The sequence below is a fragment of the Microtus oregoni genome, unplaced genomic scaffold (genome assembly GCF_018167655.1).
Source record: "Microtus oregoni isolate MIOR12 unplaced genomic scaffold, Mior012 000000F_ref0000247, whole genome shotgun sequence".
Taxonomy (NCBI): Eukaryota; Metazoa; Chordata; class Mammalia; order Rodentia; family Cricetidae; genus Microtus; species Microtus oregoni.
This window is the reverse complement of record NW_024543059.1, coordinates 27384365-27402487: the sequence shown is the minus strand read 5'-3', so window position 1 is coordinate 27402487 and position 18123 is coordinate 27384365. Positions and strand designations below refer to the sequence as shown.

The window sequence follows — 18123 nt, the reverse complement described above, 5'->3', positions numbered from 1 at the left end:
CCAGAAGGGACTCAGTGATGACCCTGTTCCCAGGAAGAAACCAATACTTCTGGCATTCCAGGCTCATCAGACAGGGTGGGCAGCTGGAGCCTGGTGACACACTGTGCTGCTTACCAGTGTCCTGAGTTGATTGAGGGTCAAGCAACTACAAGTAACCCTTGTTATCAGATTAAGTACCTGTGACTTTCACCACTTGATGGTATTTACCTATGAAGTCCCCCAAAAACACGTGAAGTTCTTTTATAGTTATGCGCAGACACATGCTGAACTGTGAAAAATGCGAGTTGTCTTCTGTGTTCCTATCTGAGCTCTCTCATGCGGTGAATGCCCATCCTATGATCTATCTGTCGCCACGTTTAAATTTTGTGCATCTGGAGCAATTTTACTGTCTAAAATGACCCTCAAGCACAGGGCTAAGGGAGTGCCTAGTGCGTCTAAGTACAAGACTGATTTATAGAGAGAACGCGGCCTTAGCTTAGCAACGTTAGGCATGAACAAGCGGCCACTGCATGAGCTAACCCATCAGTAATACATGTTAAATAATTAATGAGGTATATGTGCTGGCTAGTTCTTATTGTTACCTCGATACAGCCGAGACTCACCTGGGAGAGTCTCAGCTGAGGAAAGATCTAGATCATCCCTAGGCCTACGGGTGTGTCTGTGGGAGATTGTCTCGATTATTAATTGACCTAGCCCATTGTGGGCAGCACCATTCTCTAGACAGGGAGTCTTAAAATAGTAAAGAAATGGAGAAAGCTAGCAAGAAACTGAGCAGCCAAGGAGCAGGGGTCCCTTTGTTTCTCTCTCCCCTTGACTGTACGTGCAATGTGATTAGCTGCCAGAGTTCCTGCTTTGATTTCTTCTCAGCGACTGTAAGACAAGTAAACCCCTTCCTCCCCTAGGCTGCTTGGGGTCAGGGTATTTTAAACACAACAAAGGAAAGGAACTGAAATGGTAAAAAAAACAGAAGTGTATCCGAAACAATCAACAGTTATTGACGGCTTCATTGATGACAATGTGAGCAGAGGCAGCAGCGACCTGGTCCTGTTACTTCTCCACAAGCAATGGTTTCCTATCTTCCTAGGCACTACTTGTGGTGACCTTTCAGATGCTAAGCACCATGGCTGTAATTGTTTAACCGCGCTGTTTCCCTGGACTGATGTCCTGGAGGATGGTGACACAGAGGTTGTCCCTGTATGTATCCTCTGCAGAGCAGCTGCCATGCTCCCTGTCCGAGGAAAGAAGGGGGAGGACAGCGGGAGGGCGTGGCAGCAAGGAGAAGTGGAGGGAGGAAGCCTGAAGGCGAGGGAACACAGAGTGCCGGCCTGCTGTGCTGAGGGTACAGGTGGGGCCGTGACATACAGAAGTCTCATAGGGGCCTCACCCTACCCCACTCACGGGCTTTGGACTTCTGCCTGGCCTTCAGGTTCCCCCATACCAATGGCCCTGGCTTACCGGACTGCAGGTCCTCGTAGTCTTTGATGTCATTGCCGGGCGTCTGCTCCACCAGCTGCTCCAGCTGCCTGTCCGTCAGATACTGAACTTCATCTCCCAGACTGCGGCGTTGCTGCTCGGCCAGCACGGCCTCCTGTAGGCTGATGTAGCTCCTGGGGATCTGGGTGCAGGCAGGGCAAGGCTGAGGCCCTCAGGTCCAAGGGATGCTGTCTATATGGACACTCCCCACCACCCCACTGTCTGGTTCTAGGGCCAGAGGACATGGGGTTTTTTTTTTTTGTTGTTTGTTTGTTTTAACAGGATGAGAACAGTAAAATGGAGTCAGAGCATGGTGACAACAGACTTAGTAATGCCAGGACTATTGTGATCAGCCAATGACCCTGCCCTGCTTCCACCTGGAACTCCTGGCTTTAAATACAGACATATATATGCCTTACAGCAAGTGACTGTAGCGGGAAATGGGAGCCTCTAGTCTAACTGAATGAGGGGATATGTACCAGCCTGCCGGCGAGTTTCTGACAGCCAATAGTGCTGCCCACATCCTTCATGTTGCACGTGACGTGGAAAATCAGTTGCCGCAGCCCCTCCTGCCCTTCCAGGTTCTTGCAGGAGATCTCACTGTGAGTGCAAAGATATTGGGGGTTTAATCAACATACCACTTCTTTGCTTGGGGCATGTAGCATCCCTGTTTCCCTGGAGGTTTGTCCCAAATGCTGACGAGTCATTAAAGAGAGACCAGGAAGGTTCTTGGGGATTTGCTCTGTGTATAGCCCTATGTGGAGGTCTTACAATATGTCACCTGAGTCTGTCTTCCCAATATGCTGGGTTCACAGAGGAAGAGTGAGGTACTGGGACTCCTAAGGGTGTGTGAACTGAACCAGCCAGAACTCCTGGTATTAAAAACCCTTCCAAATCTTTCTTGGGGCATACCAGGAGTCCCCCAAATCCGGCTACTGCATTCTGAGGCAGATTGACGGGCCATCCTGACCTGAACAACACCTGTACCCACGCCGTCCCTCCCGGAGTGAGGGGATCCTAGAGTAGCCACACCAACGCACGTTCTACTCTGATCAGGGAGCCTCGTTTTCTTAACTAAGCCTCAGATTCACAGTCCTGAAAAATGAGTACCTTAGGCTTGACAATGTGATGGCTACGGACAAGAGGTAAACTGAGTGACACCCCAGAGTGGCTAGTCTTGGCTGCACCAAGCCTGCCCCCCTTCACACTCCCGCAGCTACTTTCAGACTTAACCGCTGCTCTCTGATCTACTTGGGTCTAGTGCAAGGCCTGGGCTATCTGTCCTCCATCAGTGATCTGAAAATACTGTCATGTCCCTTCGTCCCATGGGAGCTGTGTGCTCTTGGTACTGGCCTTGAGGAGAGGAGACCCCAGAAAGGATGCACAGGTTTGGTGTCTCGAGGCTCCGTCCCTACTCATCTAGGGGACCATGCCCTGCTCTGGGCACCACCCCCTGTCCAGAGGAGCCTGGCTCATCCCCAGGACAGACACCAGGCAACTTGGGGTCTTAGTGAACAGAGCACACGTGGTGGGGGCAGCAGCAAGCCAGAGGCAGGCGACACTCACTGCAAGTGTTTGAACGTGATGTCTGGGAAGCCCGTGGCTCTGGAGCCTGACGGCGAGCGGCAGAGGGCCAGCACATAGGCCCGCAGCGTCGCTATCCTCTCCACTCGGAATTTGGCTTCGATTAGGTCCAGGTGTGTTCCAACCACTAGCACAACGGCATTTGGGGCCTTGGCCTGTAACAGAGAATCCCACAGCTGAGTCCAGTGCCCCCCCCCCCCAGATAAAGAGTAGGAAACAGTTTCCTCAGTATGCAAATGTGCCAACCCTGGACGTTAGTGGCCCACACTCAGCCGCCATCCTGTGGCCTTGAAAGTTATGGGCCAGTTATGAACTGAGATGCCCTATGGCCCACTCCATGCAGTTTAGCCCATGAAGAGGGATGTCTGCTCCTTCTAACCACCTGAGGGACCACTGCCAGGCCAGTGGCACCATTACCCTGGGAGGCAGTGCTGCCTGCCTTGCATGCATGGGGCTATTAGGTTTCAGATAAATAAAAAAATAACAAGAACACGGGGCCATAAGGCCCAGGAGGCCTCTTAGTTCTCTGTGTGAAAATCAAACAAGGCTGTGATTTGGGACCCTCTGGGAGAGCCCTTCAGTAAGAATAGTGTTTCTCCCTTGCACCATCTCTTTATATTTAATTCACACCAGAACCCTGGGGTGCTGGGTTCTGAGCACTAGAAGGCCAAGATGGGGGGGGGGGGGCTCCTCACCTCGATGTTGAGCAGCCAGAACTGGAGGTTGGCCACGGCTTCCTCCCCCAGTGCCAGGTTCCAGACCACCACATACAGGGCCTTGTCCGTGAAGAAGCACTGGTTGACGGTGGCCATGCTGGCAGGACCCCCAATGTCCCAGACGTTGAACTCCACGGACTCAACCTACTTGAGCAACAAGACACAGAAGGGGAGGCATTTGAGTGACCCATGGGGTGAACAGACCACAAGAAAATTTACAATTTGGAATGAATCTGGAAAAGACGTGGTCATGGAAAAGTTCCAGACTCCAGTGTGTCTAAATTAGCAATCTTGGGGAGGGAAAAGTGGCCCAAAGGTATTTTCTGGGGGCTTCTCTTTGCTGCTAACAGAGTGGGCATCCAGGGAGATTATGGCCTGTTGTGTTGGTTCTCTTAGGCTCTCTACAGTTGGGAGACATCTGGTGGCAGGAGGGCCCCCACTTTGCTCCCACCCTCTCTGAGCAAGGGCCAAATGGAGGAGGCATCCCTGAAATTGTGTAGGTCAAAGGTTAGCGGCCACCAACAAGGCTGGGAAACCCCCCTGACGTGAGAATCCAACAACAGGAACGGGGCTGCCAGGAAGACCGTGGAAGCAGTTTCTCTATTACTGCGTGAGCTCAGGGCTGGCCTGGAAGCCGAGGCTGCAGTTAGCTGTAGTCAGCAGGCATTTCCACGAGGCAGCATTTGGCCTCCAGGACATAGACAGCGTGCTGAGCTGGTTTTGTATAAAGATGAAAGCAGACAGCTGTTCTCAGCCAGCTGAAGGTCAGCTGCACAGGGCAGGGCGGGATGGGCCTCGGTGCTCACAAGAGCTGCAGTGGCTTTCGAATGAAGGTGGTTTCGTGCTCTCCACCCCTCGAGCCTGGGCACCCATCCGCTGAAGAACAGCTGGGAGCAAGAGTGACTGAGTCATCCTCAAAACAGCAAAGCCAAGGGGACTGCAGAAAATTCGGGTTAATTTTGAGAGCCTTCAGACGTGAGTCAGAGTCCCTCCCTGTCTGTTCTGAGTGGGCCTGGTATTCATTATCTCAGAGTTCTGAGCCCAACAGGCAGGACCCTGCTCTGATTTTTATTTACTTTTGGTGCTTGGGACTGAACTCATGGCCTTGCAATGGTCATCACAAGCTGCCCCGCTGACGTGCACTTCTTCTAGCCCTAAGGGTCCTGTTCTAGGAGCACCAGCTCCGAGTGTGTTCGCTTACACCCTCGGGAGGCTGCAGTTCTCAAACTGGATTTCCCTGATTTGGAAGAGGGTTTTATGTGGAAAAACTCTGCCATCAGACTTAGCTCTCATTGTGCGGGGCTTGGACACAGCCTCTCCGCTTTCTATCCTGTAAGCCTTTCTCCACCTTGGGTCCTTGAGTCAGCACAGCTAGGCAGAAACACAAACACAGCAGATGAGGAGGACACTGTTCGCGCTCAGGGCAAAACCACTTTATGTGCGTTCTATGGATGGGGTGCTCTTACGGTTTGAATCAGAAATGTCTGCTGAGGCTTATGTCTTGAATACTTGGTGCCCTGGTGAAGTCTTAGGACATCCTAGAGACCTAGGGAGGGGAGACTTAGATAGGGGAAGTAGGTCCCTGGAGGCAGGTCCTCGGGAGTGTATTATCCTGGCCACTTCCTGTCCCCCACGAAGTGAACACCTGTTCTCCTCACACACATCAACTGTCATGATGCTCGGCTCAACAGAAGGGGCCCAGCAACTGTGGAATGAGCCCTGTGGGACCCAGAGCCAAAGCCATGAGCGCTCTTCTAAGTCATCTCTGACAGTTACTTCGCATTTTGGTCACAGCACATAGACACAACTAACACCAGCACCAGGCAGAGATCCCACAGGTTCTTTTCTGCTTCAAAAGGTTCAAAGAAAAGTTGATGTCCACCCGCTTGGTCCTGGACGGAAGTGAGGATGACGAACGAGCTGGTGAAGAATCCATTTTAAACAGGGTATTTGATGGAACTTTCCCAGAGCTTAAATGGAAGCAGGAATCAGGGAGGACAGGGCATTGGCTCCAGGCGTACCTTGTCAGCCTCCTTTTAAGGGCGCTGAAAGATGCTGAGGTGCACCTCACTGTCTGCCGTGGTATTTTGCTCTTAGCCCAAGGGGAGCCCCACCCTAGTCTGTTTCAATCTAGTCGCAGAGGCCAGCTGAAGTCCAAGCATGGGCTCATTAAGAGCCCCACAGGGGAATCCAGCGGACAGGCAGGGTCAAGAACCACTGGCCCAGAGCCTTAACTTCATTACGCTAGAAAAACTACAAGGTCATGGAAAGAACTGATCTGTCACTCTTGGCAAGAGCTGGCGCAGAGAAGCATAGAACATCTTGGGTCTTGGACTCAGAGTGCCCAGGGTATGGGGGTGGGGTGGGGATGGAAAACAGCCCACAGGGAGCGCCCTCCCAGCCACTTCATGTCCACCATCCTTCACCTTGGCTTTGGAGCCTGCTGGTCTCTGGAGTTCCCACTTGGTGGTCCTGATGGTGGCCTCGCTGTGTGCTACCTGAGGGGCCTTCCCGGTCTGTAAGATCTCCAGGAGGGTGGACTTGCCCTGGCGTGGGGGGCCCACGAGGATCATCTTCATTAGCTTACACTTCTCGGCTTTGCGCAGCTGGGCACGCAGGAAGGAGAGTGTGGCTTTGGGGCCTGTGAGAAATCAGAGGAGGGGACTTTAGATGACACACGACAGGGATGAACTCACAGTTCTCAGGAGGCCCGATTCCATCCTAATTTCTATGTGGTCCAAGGGAAGGTGTGGAATCTGGGGCAGGGAGGAATGATAATAATTATCCCCAGCATTAAGTGTGACAGTCAGGAGTGAGGGACAATGCCCTTGCTGCCCTGGTTGGCATACTTTCCTACCTAGCCATTCCCAGTCTTATCACTGCTGGTGGCTACTGTGTTGGGGCCAGTGTCATAGCCTCTTCCCAAACTCTGAGGCTGGAGTTGGTTCCCACTAGCTCCATCCTTCAAATCTACCAAGGGAACCTGAGTCATCTTTCCAACGCAGTGATCAGAACAGGAGGAGGCCCTACCTTCTTTCCTGACCTCGGCAGGCACATTGCTGATGTTCAGATCTTCAATGTCCAGTTGCCAGAGGTTTCCCAGCTGGCCCAACTCAGGAGGGAGCTCTCGGAGGCCAGGATTGCTGTAGCAGACAAGTCACGGTGAGAGAACAAACACACACGTGAACACACGGGCCTACAGCTTTTACAGCCCTCCACGGTCTGCAGGGGCCGTTGCTGAGTTCTATTCCAAGCCGTGTGCCTTGGGCCTTATTCCTATATTCCATTTAGACACTAAGCCCGTTACACCCCTGCATCAGCAGTGGGAACCTCAGTTCTGTCTCCTGTGAGTCTCTACAGCTTCAAACTGAGTCCCCGCCCACAACTACTCTCTCTTTTACTAAGGACACTACCATCAAGATGGTCGCTACTTCCTCTTGTAAAGGCTCTTCATTTTCAACCGTAATGCAACACTTTCTACAGCGCTCAAGTTTTATCTGCTGCTTAATCCCCTGACAGGAGCCGGTACGCAGTGAAGTTCAGTGCATAAAGGGGTCAGGGACACAGATCTCCTCTTCACTGTCCCCCGGCCAAGCAACAAACTGTGGCCACTCATCTTCCTGCCTACACTTTCCACATCACACCCAACCGGAAAGCTGGGCTAGGCTTCTCAGTAAGCGGATGGTCCCCCTGCTGCCTGGTCCCTCGCACTGTGAACAGCGGATGGTCCCCCTGCTGCCTGGACCCTCGCACTGTGAGCAAGGACTTCTTCACCCGGCTGCACCTGCCCTCAACACGCACTTACTTGCCCAAGTAGAGCTCTGATAAGTTCTTCAGCAGGCAGACCGACGGAGGGACTGCGTCCAGATGATTCTCATTCAGACAAAGGACCTCCAAAGATTCACTCAGGAAAGCTGGGAACTCCAGCATGCACGCTGCCAATGAAAGTCAAAAGACGCCATGCTTCTGAGCTGTCCTAGACAACTGCCATGTCCACAGAGCATGCTGGGAAACCCACAGAGCTCATCTCTTTGACCTACCAGTTCTAATTCTACAGCCATCCTGTGTGCATACGTGACAAAGACGTAAGGACAGGGACCCTCAGTGACATGTTGCTTGCAATAGCATAGAGAAAGGAGAGTGGCCTATCCGCCATTGTTAAAGTCTGCAGGGGATTTGCTAAACAATAGATAATGCCCAATGATTACAAAGCACGGTGCAGGTTACATGTATGTAAAGCGATGACTTCTGGGGAATTGGAAAAGCCAGGTGCAGAACTATGTCCCTAAAGGGGCTTGTTACTGTGACAGAAAATATCTGCAGATATACACACGTGTACTAACCCATCACGTGAGTGTTACAGGCACACTACACACATATATGTGTGTATGCCACACATACTCATAGTCACTTCTAGAGAAGAACTTACTAGAAAGCTAAATCCTCATTTTGTTTTAAAATATACAGCATTAGCTCTTCAATGAAAGAAAAAGCTAATCAACAAAGAAACACATTGCGAGGCAAGTTTTTTTTTTTTTCTTTTGTAACTGTTGCTTAAGATGTTACTCTCTGGAATACCAGTCAACTCTTTAGTATTCAAGTAAGTTCATTCATGAGGCTAATTATGAGATTACCATTAAGATCACGTCACATTTGCTGTTTCCACAGCACCCGAGGCTTTGTGCAGAGCAAGAATCTCACACAAAGCTTGGAAACACATTAATGAGATTCAGGGGTTTAGACTACAGCAGGATCTCTGAGGAACCTTTCTCCTCTCCCCATCCCCTACCCCCACAAGCAGGGAGAACGGACAGGATATCCCACTGGGAAGCAGGGAATCCAAGATGCTCACGCTGTCTTAAAGCTCCCTGGTGGGACTGCCAGCCACACAGATGTAGCGGATAGAGAAGGCACAACATTCTTGTGTGAGGCTGAAATCGTGTTCAGTTACCTAGATACCACTACTTCCCTCAGCACGGGCATCTCTCCATGCATGGAGCAGCAGAACTGATGACCATGAGGTAACCTGGCCTCAGAGAACATTCTGGGGGAGACGATGCCAGACTCTAAGACCAACGTTAAGAAAACCCTACCCAGCTTGCTGCACTGTGGGCAGGATTCACTGCAGCTGTGGAAACAATGTTGCAACAAGCTTGCCAAGGAGACTTTGTTCTACCCTTCGTCCTGTAGAAAGATGTTCAAAAGCGCTTTCTTTCCCCTTTAGATGAAATGGCTTCACATTTTCCTGGAGGGCATCTAGCAGGGGAAAGGTGTGCTTTTTTGCCCATGGAGGGAACTGGAGGGAACCCTGAGCAGCTGGCTATGGGGCCGGCCGAGCCTGGTGTTTATGAAGGCTCCTTAAATGACGGATGAGGGGAATAAGGAGCCACAGCTCGGGCCGGCAGCACCTGTCACACCCCCAGCCAAGTGCTAAAAACTGTGGAAACTAGGTTGGGAGAACACAGCTAGAGGTATTTATGAACTGCTATTTATTCATTAATAATTTATGACTCCACACGTCTGAATTTTACCGTAAAAACGGTCATCCAAATTATTTTTGGACACGGCATCTGCACAAATAGGACTGCACGGATGTAAGGAAACCTCCCTGGAAGCTAACTGTCCAGCCACAAACAAGCTGTCTTTTATAGATAATTCTTTACCCCAGGTCAACTGCCCTGAGAGAAGAACCCTACTAGGGAACAGGGCCGGCAAGGGCATCTTGCCTACACTTCACTCACGGGTGGCCCTCACAATTCCAGATGCAATTGAAAACCCAGGAGGCCTTTGTCATCTCTCAGTGCCACGATGCCTCCTGCCAGCAGGTCTCTGAAGCTGTGGCCTTCTCATCTGGCTACCAGGTCACTCTGGTGACTTCTCACTGTGCAGCCTGACCTTCCTACGCAGCAGTTTCTACAGACTGGGCCTAGCCCCACTAAGCAACTGGTCTACCTTCCAGTGCCATCGCCTTGGTCCCCAAAAGGATCTCACATGCTTGAACAGAAGGCAGAGCACACAAGTGGCCTCCAGCAAGTCACTCAAGTGGCCAAGACTGTTCCCAGCCTATGGTCTTGTCCATTGTCCCACTTGGCACTAGGGAGAATATGGTATTCATTTCTCTTTCTTTCCAAGTGAAACCCTTCTGTCTGTACTCAATGTCCCGAGGCTGAGGGGCCTTCATTTGAAAAGGGACCAGCTGGACCAAGGGATGGCTTAGTGGCAGGGTGCTTGCCCAGCATGCCCAAAGTTTTGGGTCCTATACTCCAAAGCAGAAGAACATAAAACAGAAAGGCCCAATTATGAAAATTCATAAACTGTATTTCCCTATTAGCATGGCAACAGGTCTCTGTATCTGTCTCCTGGCTGTCTGGTGACGGCAGCAGATTCAGCAGGTGTGTGGCATTCTGGCAGTTAGCAAGGTAGAAAGCCTGATTCCCTTACACGACCACGGGTGCGCCCTGAAATGGCTTCCAGCCCCTAGAACAGAGAGGAGGGAAGAAGCATCTATTGTATTAGCCACTGGTTTGTGATGACTGAGGTACACAGGGAGCCTTGGTTTCCTCATATGCAACGCAGATGGCGTTGCCTATCTCCCATGAGGACTGAGACCCTTGTGCCTGTAGTTTAGGGCAGCTTTCTGTATGCAGTAGATAGCTAGCTATTAGCATGGCTTGGGCTCCAAGTGGGGAGGCAGGGCTGCAGGCACGCACCCAAAGAACATGTTAACATCATTTACTTCCTGGCAGACCTTTGACATTCCAACTGGGAAAGGGAAGGAAAATCCCAGCATCTGACAGGGATACAAGGCTACCCTGCCTTGCCTCAACTCTAGGATCCCACGGTTTCACCAGCCCAGCACACACCTGACTCAGGTCCAGAACGCTGTCGCCCTCTGGTGGTGAACAGGGAGATCCGCTTTGTTTTAAGCCCATCTTCGTTTCTGTGGAGGGGGAAAAGAATCCTCAGAAACTTGAGGTCAGCATGTCAACAAGGTGGAGTCTATTAGCTCTGACTATATAACACAGAACCATGGTGTGTGGCATTCTGGAAGGTTCTATGAGGGAGTTCGGGGGTCTTCTAGTAGGAGCAATTGGAAAGGATCATCTAACTGCGACGACCATTAGTCTCACATTCTCAGACTTTCCAGCTTCAAGCAGGTGCAAGCACTTCTGTAGGAGGCATTCTGTTGGCTGCACACTGTCCACTGTCTACTGTCCCCAAGGAAGCTGCCTTTGGGTGTGCGCTCTGCTGAGATACAGGGTAACCTCCAGTCAACGACCCCAAGGGCCTGCTCTCTCCAGGGCTGTCTTCAACCTTTCACCTTTTATTCCACTTTTGAATACATTAATGGTTGGATTTATAGTTGGATTTATTAGTTGGTAAGGATTTATAGGCTTCTAGTCTAGGCTGAAGTGGGTAAGAAGCAGATGGAAGGCCCCGCTCACGGGCTGCACGATGTCCCCTGAAGTCCCTATCTCAGGATTTTGGAATCTGGAATGCATATTGAGACTCTGTTGTGTATGTACCTACTTCCACCGAACAGGAACAATCCCTCCTGGAGGGAAGAAACTTCTAAGACACAGGAAGCTTGGGAGAGTCATACCCTTCACAAGCCCCAACTCTCACAGATCGTATAATGAGTCACAGCTGCCGTGGAAGAGGAGACTCTTTGATGGAGCTACCTGTAAGGTGGGCAGGATGCAGCTTTCGGGAGGTGATACCTATGCTTGGGGTGAGACAGTGCTGCTGAGTCACCTAGGGTCCCCAAAGTAGCCCCGACATTGTTACTTGGGTAGGATTGCTTCTGTGGTCTGTTATCAGTGTCCCATGTGGAGGAAAGATGTTTGGTCATTTCTCACCAGGAAAGGTCACACAGTAATTTCTCCATCCAAAAGTTTAAATCCAAAGCCTGGCCGTGTGAACACCAGTGTAGTGTAGTGTATCGAAAGGAGAACATTCCAGACCTGACCTCAGAGCTATGTCACAGTTAAAGCTCAGGTGTGCTAAACATGTAGCATGAAATTGCCCTTGGACCGTGTGCATGGGGCCGTATGACACACACATAAGCCCTGTGTTTAGTTTGGGTCCCAACCCAGGCTATCTGGGATATATACAAATACTCAAAAACCCCCAAAGACATCGAAAATCTGATACCCTTCTGATCCCAAGCATTTTGGAAAAAAAAAAAAAAGGACACTCGACAGGTAGGGTCTTTAAAGAAGTGATGGCGTTGACACACTCATTAGGACGGACCCTCGTCTAACACGGCTGGTGCCCATAAGCTAACAGCAAAGAGGACAATGATGAAGATGTTCAGGGATGGCCACTTTAACAAGCCAACCAGCGCGGTCTCAGGAGGCAGCAGATACCATGATGTCTTGCTCATTAATGGTGAGCAACTAGTTTGTCCCAGAAGACCTTCACTCCTACCTGAGTGGGATACAGCAGCCTGGGACTCAGCCATCTCCTGCTCAACTCCAGGGAAACATACATCTGGGGGGCATGGGGACCCCTATCTGTGGTTCTATATACACTCGGGGTAAAGGAGCCCCCTGCTGGTAGACTGTGGGGCCACTGGATTTATCCCTACTACTTGTACTAGCTTTTTGGAACCCATTCTCTTTGGAGGGATACCTTGCTCAGCCTAGATATAGTGCGAAGGGCCGTGGTCCTTTCTCAAGGCAATGTGCTAGACTTTGTTGACTCTCCATGGAAAGCCTTACCCTCTCTGAGGGGTGGATGGGGTGTGGGGTGTGGGAACATGAAGGGGACGGGAGGAGGGGAGGAAATGGGAACTGGGATTGGTATGTAAAATGAGAAAAGATTTTTTTTTAAAAATTAAAAAAGAAGTCCCCTGCTTACTTGCCAAGTTGGTTTCTGGAGAGGTCCAGGGTCTTGAGTTGTTGGCAGGTCCACTTCTCTTGAGGTGGCAGTGACAACAGCTGGTTTCCCTGTAACCTCAAGAACATTAGGGCCTGAGGAGGGAGGAGAGAGGAAAGAATGGCGTCAACCATGAAAGGGAGGAGAAGGAATGAGAAGTCAGTCTGCTCTCTGTCAACACGCAGCCAGCCAATCACAACCTCTTTCTCTTTACAAAACTGCCCAAATAGTTTCAAGCAGAGAAGATGAGCAACACATTTAGACTTTCCCTCAAGGTCAATGAGAACTGCACAATAGAAGGGGTCTAAGCACATCCTGAGGTCAAAGGTTCTTAAGAGAGGTGGTTAGTGAGTACCTGCCTGCAGTACACAGGGTACTACTGGATGTTGTGTGATGCTGGCTACCTGCTACCTCTTGGTGACTTCCCCTTTGGGTGGTCCTCAGAGAGAGGCAACAAGACTATGGGTGGTCTGCCTTAGCCACCACCTCAGAGGTCGAGCATGGGCTCTTCAGGGTTTCCACGAAGGCAGTTCCTCCCTGTACCTTGCTGTATGCAGGCCCACTGGGGCCCATACTCACTTGGAGGATGTCTTTCTTTAGTGACAGCTGCAGAGACACACCTTGGCTCTTCTTGATGACATTATCCTTGGTCCACCTACAACCACGTGGCCCAAGAGGGCCACCACACACTGCTGGACTACATTGGGTCCTCCACATGTTTTGTTTCTCCTTTGTTGAAGGGCTGATGGCATGGCCCACTCTTAAAACCAGGATGGTTGTCAGCCTCTGTGTTTCTAGGAAAGCCTCCCCAAGTGACTAGCCCAGGGCTTGGGCTGAATTGCGAAAGCCTGCCCAATCCCCAATCTGGAGACAAGGGAAAAACAGCAATGCCGCAGAACACAGGGTGAGATTCCACGAGGCTCTGTCCTTTCCTGCTAGCCGAGCCATATTGCAAGGTGTTGGTGTGAGGGATGGATTCAGAGCAGGGAGGTGGTGAATGGTAAGAATCCCTCTAGGGTCCCAGTGACATTGACCTGGGTTCTAGTCAGCTGCACTCTCATTTCCCCAGCTGTGAATACATGTGAGTTCCTTTCTATGTCCCATGCTTGCTTACGGGTCTATAACTTGACAGCCCCTCTTTCAGATATATGCATGTTGAAGGGACCCTTGATGTCTTCTGGCATTCTGCATGATCTGAGCAGCTGGCCTAGGAAGAGCAGGGGCTGCATGTGTGTGTTCAAACATAGTCACCTTTCCCAGGTAATGTGGCCTGTGGCTCCACCATGAGGTCCTCCAGGGAGTGCCCTAATGCTGTTGGTGACCAGTTAGCAATCCCTTGTTCTGGGATTAACCCAGGGCCTCCCAGCCTGCCTGAAGACCCTGTATAGGCAGCTGGGGAGTACTGCAGGTAAAGTCTCCTCCTGGAGTTTGTGGTGCGCAGTGGGGTCTTCAGGAGTGGGGGAGATAATGCCAGGGGCAGATAGAGTCAAAGCTTCAATGTGAAGCCAGGGACTGTAGCTCAGCAGTACAGAGTTCTTTCGAGCTATGCATGGGGCTCTCAGGACAACCAAAAGCCAGACAAAAGTTCCATAATAAAATCAAGCCCTGAGGTTGCTCTTTTGGATCTGGAACATTCCCTAAAGGTCCGTGGGTTAAGCAAGCAAACAAACAATAACGGTGGACACTATGTCCCTCAGAGCTATTGGGAGGTGGTGGACCCTTTAGAGCCCAGGCCTGATGGGAGGTGTTCCGCTCACTGCTGGTGCATCCTTGAGGAGGATATCGGGGCTGCACCTCTTCTGTTTCCCCTTTAGTCCAAGTCCTGACTGAGAGGTGAAGAGCTTTGCTCTACCACAGTGCATTGCTTCACCACAGGCCCCCCAAAGCACTGGCTGGTTCCGTGGTGGCTGTGTCTATGGACCGACACCTCCCAAACCTTGAGCCAAGACAAGCCCTTTTCACGTTTAAGTTGGTTATCTCAAGGTGTTTGTTATAGTAATGGGAAGTGATGAGCACAGGAAACAAGCCCTTCCCCAACACAGCTGGCTCCATGGTGACCGTTCCCCTCGCGTCCCTCCCTTTGCTCAAGACAGCGCCTGTTTTTGATAGGCGAACTCATCCCTCACTTTTTTTTTCCTTATGTGTTTCACAAACTTAGAAACAGCACAGAGATTCCCTGCGGCCCAGAGTGATTTTTCTTACCCAAGCTGACAATGAGGAATGAAGCGTGATTGTACTTACGTCAAGCTGGAAAAGCCCCAGGGGCACCTCTTTCAGAGCGTTCTCAGAGAAATCCACATCCTTGAGGTGGTTTTTCCAGAAGACAGCCATTTTGTCTGGCAGCGATTCCAGGGCGTTTCTGGAAGCTTTGCAACACCTCTAGGCGTTTGAGGAGAGAGGGAGAACAGTAAGTAGTTTTCCAAGTGTGGCGCTGCCTAGACGTCGGCTTCTCAATTTGATGTCAGAAATGAGGCTATCAGGCAGGGCTCTGGGATCACGGTGCAGGGTGAGGGAGCAGGAATAGAGTTTCCTTGGGGGAGATAGAGGTAGCTCATAGTTTTTCCCCCTTCGTTGTCCTGGGAAATAACAGGCTGATTCAGAGCCTTGCTCTCGGGAGACACTGTTTTCCCCATACATATGGTCAGACTAGAAATGCTGGAGGATTTCCTGGTTGGAAACCAACGGCAACAAAGCACAAATATTCCTTATGTTTTTCATCTGCTTCGACTAGCCAGCTTCCCAAGAAAAAAGAACCTCATTTAGTCTGCAGCACTGGGAATGCGACTCCTGCTTCTTCTCATTTCTTAATGCACCAAAGAACTGCACCCCCCCCTTGGCATTTGTGTTTGAATGTATGACGTATCAGGTTTGTGTGCGCATACACAGACATGGAGAGGTCAAAGGCTAATGCTGGTGTCTTCTCCAGTAGCTCTCCATCTTTCTTTCTTTCTTTTTTAACTTTTGAGACTGGGTCTCTTACTGAAGCTGGAGCTCATCAGTTGCCTAGACTGGCTGCCCAGCTAACTCCAGGGACCCTCATAGCCCCACTTCTGCTTGCTGGGATTACAGGCACATGCTGCCTTGCCTGGATTTTTAGAAAACGCGTGTGACATATGATCTGTATATATGTGTGCTCACATGTATGAATGCATGCATGTATACACGTGCGTGCATGTGAAGACCAGGGATTGACAGCAGGTGTCTTCTTAGATTGCTCTTCATCTTATATACCGGGGCAGGATCTCTCACCTGAACTTATCAGAGTTCATAAATATGATTGGTCTAGCGGGCTGGCTTGCCCCGGAGAGCCTGTCTTTGTTTCTTGGTGCTGAGAACCTAAACTCAGTCCATTATGCCTGCAAATCAAGCACTTTCCCTACTGAGCCATCTCTCCAGACCCACATATGACTTCTTTTTTAAAAAAATGTGGATTCTTGGGGATCCAATTCAAGTCCTCATGTTTGTGTGGCAGGGACTTTACCAAACGAGCCAGCTCCTCATCCCTTGTCTCACCCTGTATCAGAGTGTGAGCTGCTGCCGTACAGAACTCTGTAGTGGCTACTGTGCGTCCCGAAATCCAGACCCAGGAGGACTGGCTAACAGCTGTTACTGCTGAGGACACAGCCTGACTGAGCACTGTGGGCCGAGTGACACTCAGCACGACCCCAAAGCGAGGGTGTGTGGAATGCCAAACAGACTCAACTGTGGCTTTCCTGATACAAACCAAAGGGCAGGACCAGGGATCGGGAAAGTTCTTCAGGTTGTTTCTGGAGACATTCAGATAGCTGAGCGACTTGAAGGAGTGCATGAAGAGGGTGGGGAGCTCAGTCAGCCTGTTGTCAGCCAGGTCGAGTTCCTGCAGCTTCCGCAGGCCGATCCAGTTAGTAGCTGTGAGGGAAAGAGAGTGACTGTCGAAAGTGTCCCAGTCAGCACGAAAGCGGCTAATGCTACCGCCTCATCAAAGCAGGCACATACCATTTTCTTCTTCGAACAAGCGCTCCAGATAATTCCTGGATGCAATCAGCTTTTGAAGTTTTGAGAGGTGCAAGAAACCAGGCGGAAGGTGGGACAGCTTGTTGCTGGAGATGTCGATTTCCAGTAACCTGGGGCCAGGGAGAAGGGAGTTAGGGTACCATAGCAAGAGCAACAGCAGTACTTAAAGATCTCTCTGTAGGCAAGGCGTGTGCTCTCTGTCTGCACACACAGTTTAAAAAGCAAGAGGGAACCTTGGCGGGTCCTGGTTCTTCGGAATACTTTTGCCCACGTGGAAGGGAACGATGCTCTAGGGATGCTCATCAGCCACAGGGCCACCTGCTGCAGCTTTCGGGTCCACCCACCTGCCCCAGGTTATGGAGTCTGCTCAGGTGGCACTTGCTCTTTACACTTTTGGTTTGTAAAACTCATTTGTGAGTCTCGAGGACTAACCTCAAGCTCTTTCCAACATCCTTGTCTCTCATGACATTTAAACTCCCATTTTTTTTTCTAATTCCATGTATTGACTACGTGTATGCATTTGCTCATGTGAACCAGTGAGCCATGACCTCCACCCAGGTGGAAGCCAGAGGACAACTTTCAGGAGTTAGTTGTCTCTGGCCAGTACGTAGCTTCCGGGACACCAGGCTTGACGGCAAGCACCTTTACCCACTGCGCCATCTTCCAGCCCCAGCCTTAGCTTTTGTAGTCAGCTCAGTACCTTCTGCAATGGAGCCTTGTACACACACATCCTCTAGAACTTCAAGTACAGTCCTGCAATGGTTCATCATGATGGCCAAAACCTGACTAGAAACAACTTCTGGGCATGTCTGGGAGGGATTGTCTAGATTAGGTGAGCTGAAGTGGAAGGGCCACCTTGAACACGTGTGGCACCATGCCATGGGTGGGGTCCTAGGCTGAGTACCAAGAGGTAGGTAGTGATTGCTCTCTGTGTCCCAACTACAGGGCAGTGTGACCAGCCACAGCTGCAGTGTGACCACCCAAGATACAGTGTGACCAGCCACAGCTGCAGTGTGACCAGCCACAGCTGCAATGTGACCAGCCACAGCTGCAGTGTGACCAGCCACAGCTGCAGTGTGACCAGCCACAGCTGCAATGTGACCAGCCACAGCTGCAGTGTGACCAGCCACAGCTGCAGTGTGACCAGTCATAGCTGCAGTGTGACTAGCCAGCCACCTCTGACCCAGCAGCTGTGCCTTTCCCGCCACAATGGACTGTCTCCTTCAAACTGTGAGTCAGGATAACCCCTTCCTTCTTTAAGCTGTCAGGGTGTTTAGTCATAGCAATGAGAAAAGTATTCATAGGCTGTCCTTCCCCTCCCATGCCACCTCAGGGCTCAGGACTCTAGGGAAACACAGGCAGTGACCCAGTGACCAGTGTTCATGTGCGGCCACATTTCCAGAGTTGACCCTTCCCTCAGGTCTGCTCAGTTTTTTCTGGGAGGCGGGACAAACCCCTCTACCATCCCAGGAAGTGT

The 18123-nt window shown here is 50.9% G+C and overlaps 1 protein-coding gene across 1 annotated transcript in view; it reads right to left on the bottom strand.

Moving 5' to 3' along the window:
- Lrrk1 (leucine rich repeat kinase 1) overlaps nt 1–18123 on the bottom strand; it is a 93027-nt gene that overhangs the window by 34040 nt on the left and 40864 nt on the right. Inside the window, exons 7-18 of the mRNA XM_041652534.1 lie at nt 16629–16756; nt 16378–16541; nt 14895–15032; nt 12636–12748; nt 10637–10713; nt 7579–7708; nt 6804–6916; nt 6200–6414; nt 3753–3917; nt 3040–3212; nt 1953–2073; nt 1456–1615 (exon numbers count right to left, since the gene is read on the bottom strand). Coding sequence (XP_041508468.1) covers nt 1456–1615; nt 1953–2073; nt 3040–3212; nt 3753–3917; nt 6200–6414; nt 6804–6916; nt 7579–7708; nt 10637–10713; nt 12636–12748; nt 14895–15032; nt 16378–16541; nt 16629–16756 — 1697 coding nt within the window. The remainder of the gene's footprint in view (nt 1–1455; nt 1616–1952; nt 2074–3039; nt 3213–3752; nt 3918–6199; nt 6415–6803; nt 6917–7578; nt 7709–10636; nt 10714–12635; nt 12749–14894; nt 15033–16377; nt 16542–16628; nt 16757–18123) is intronic.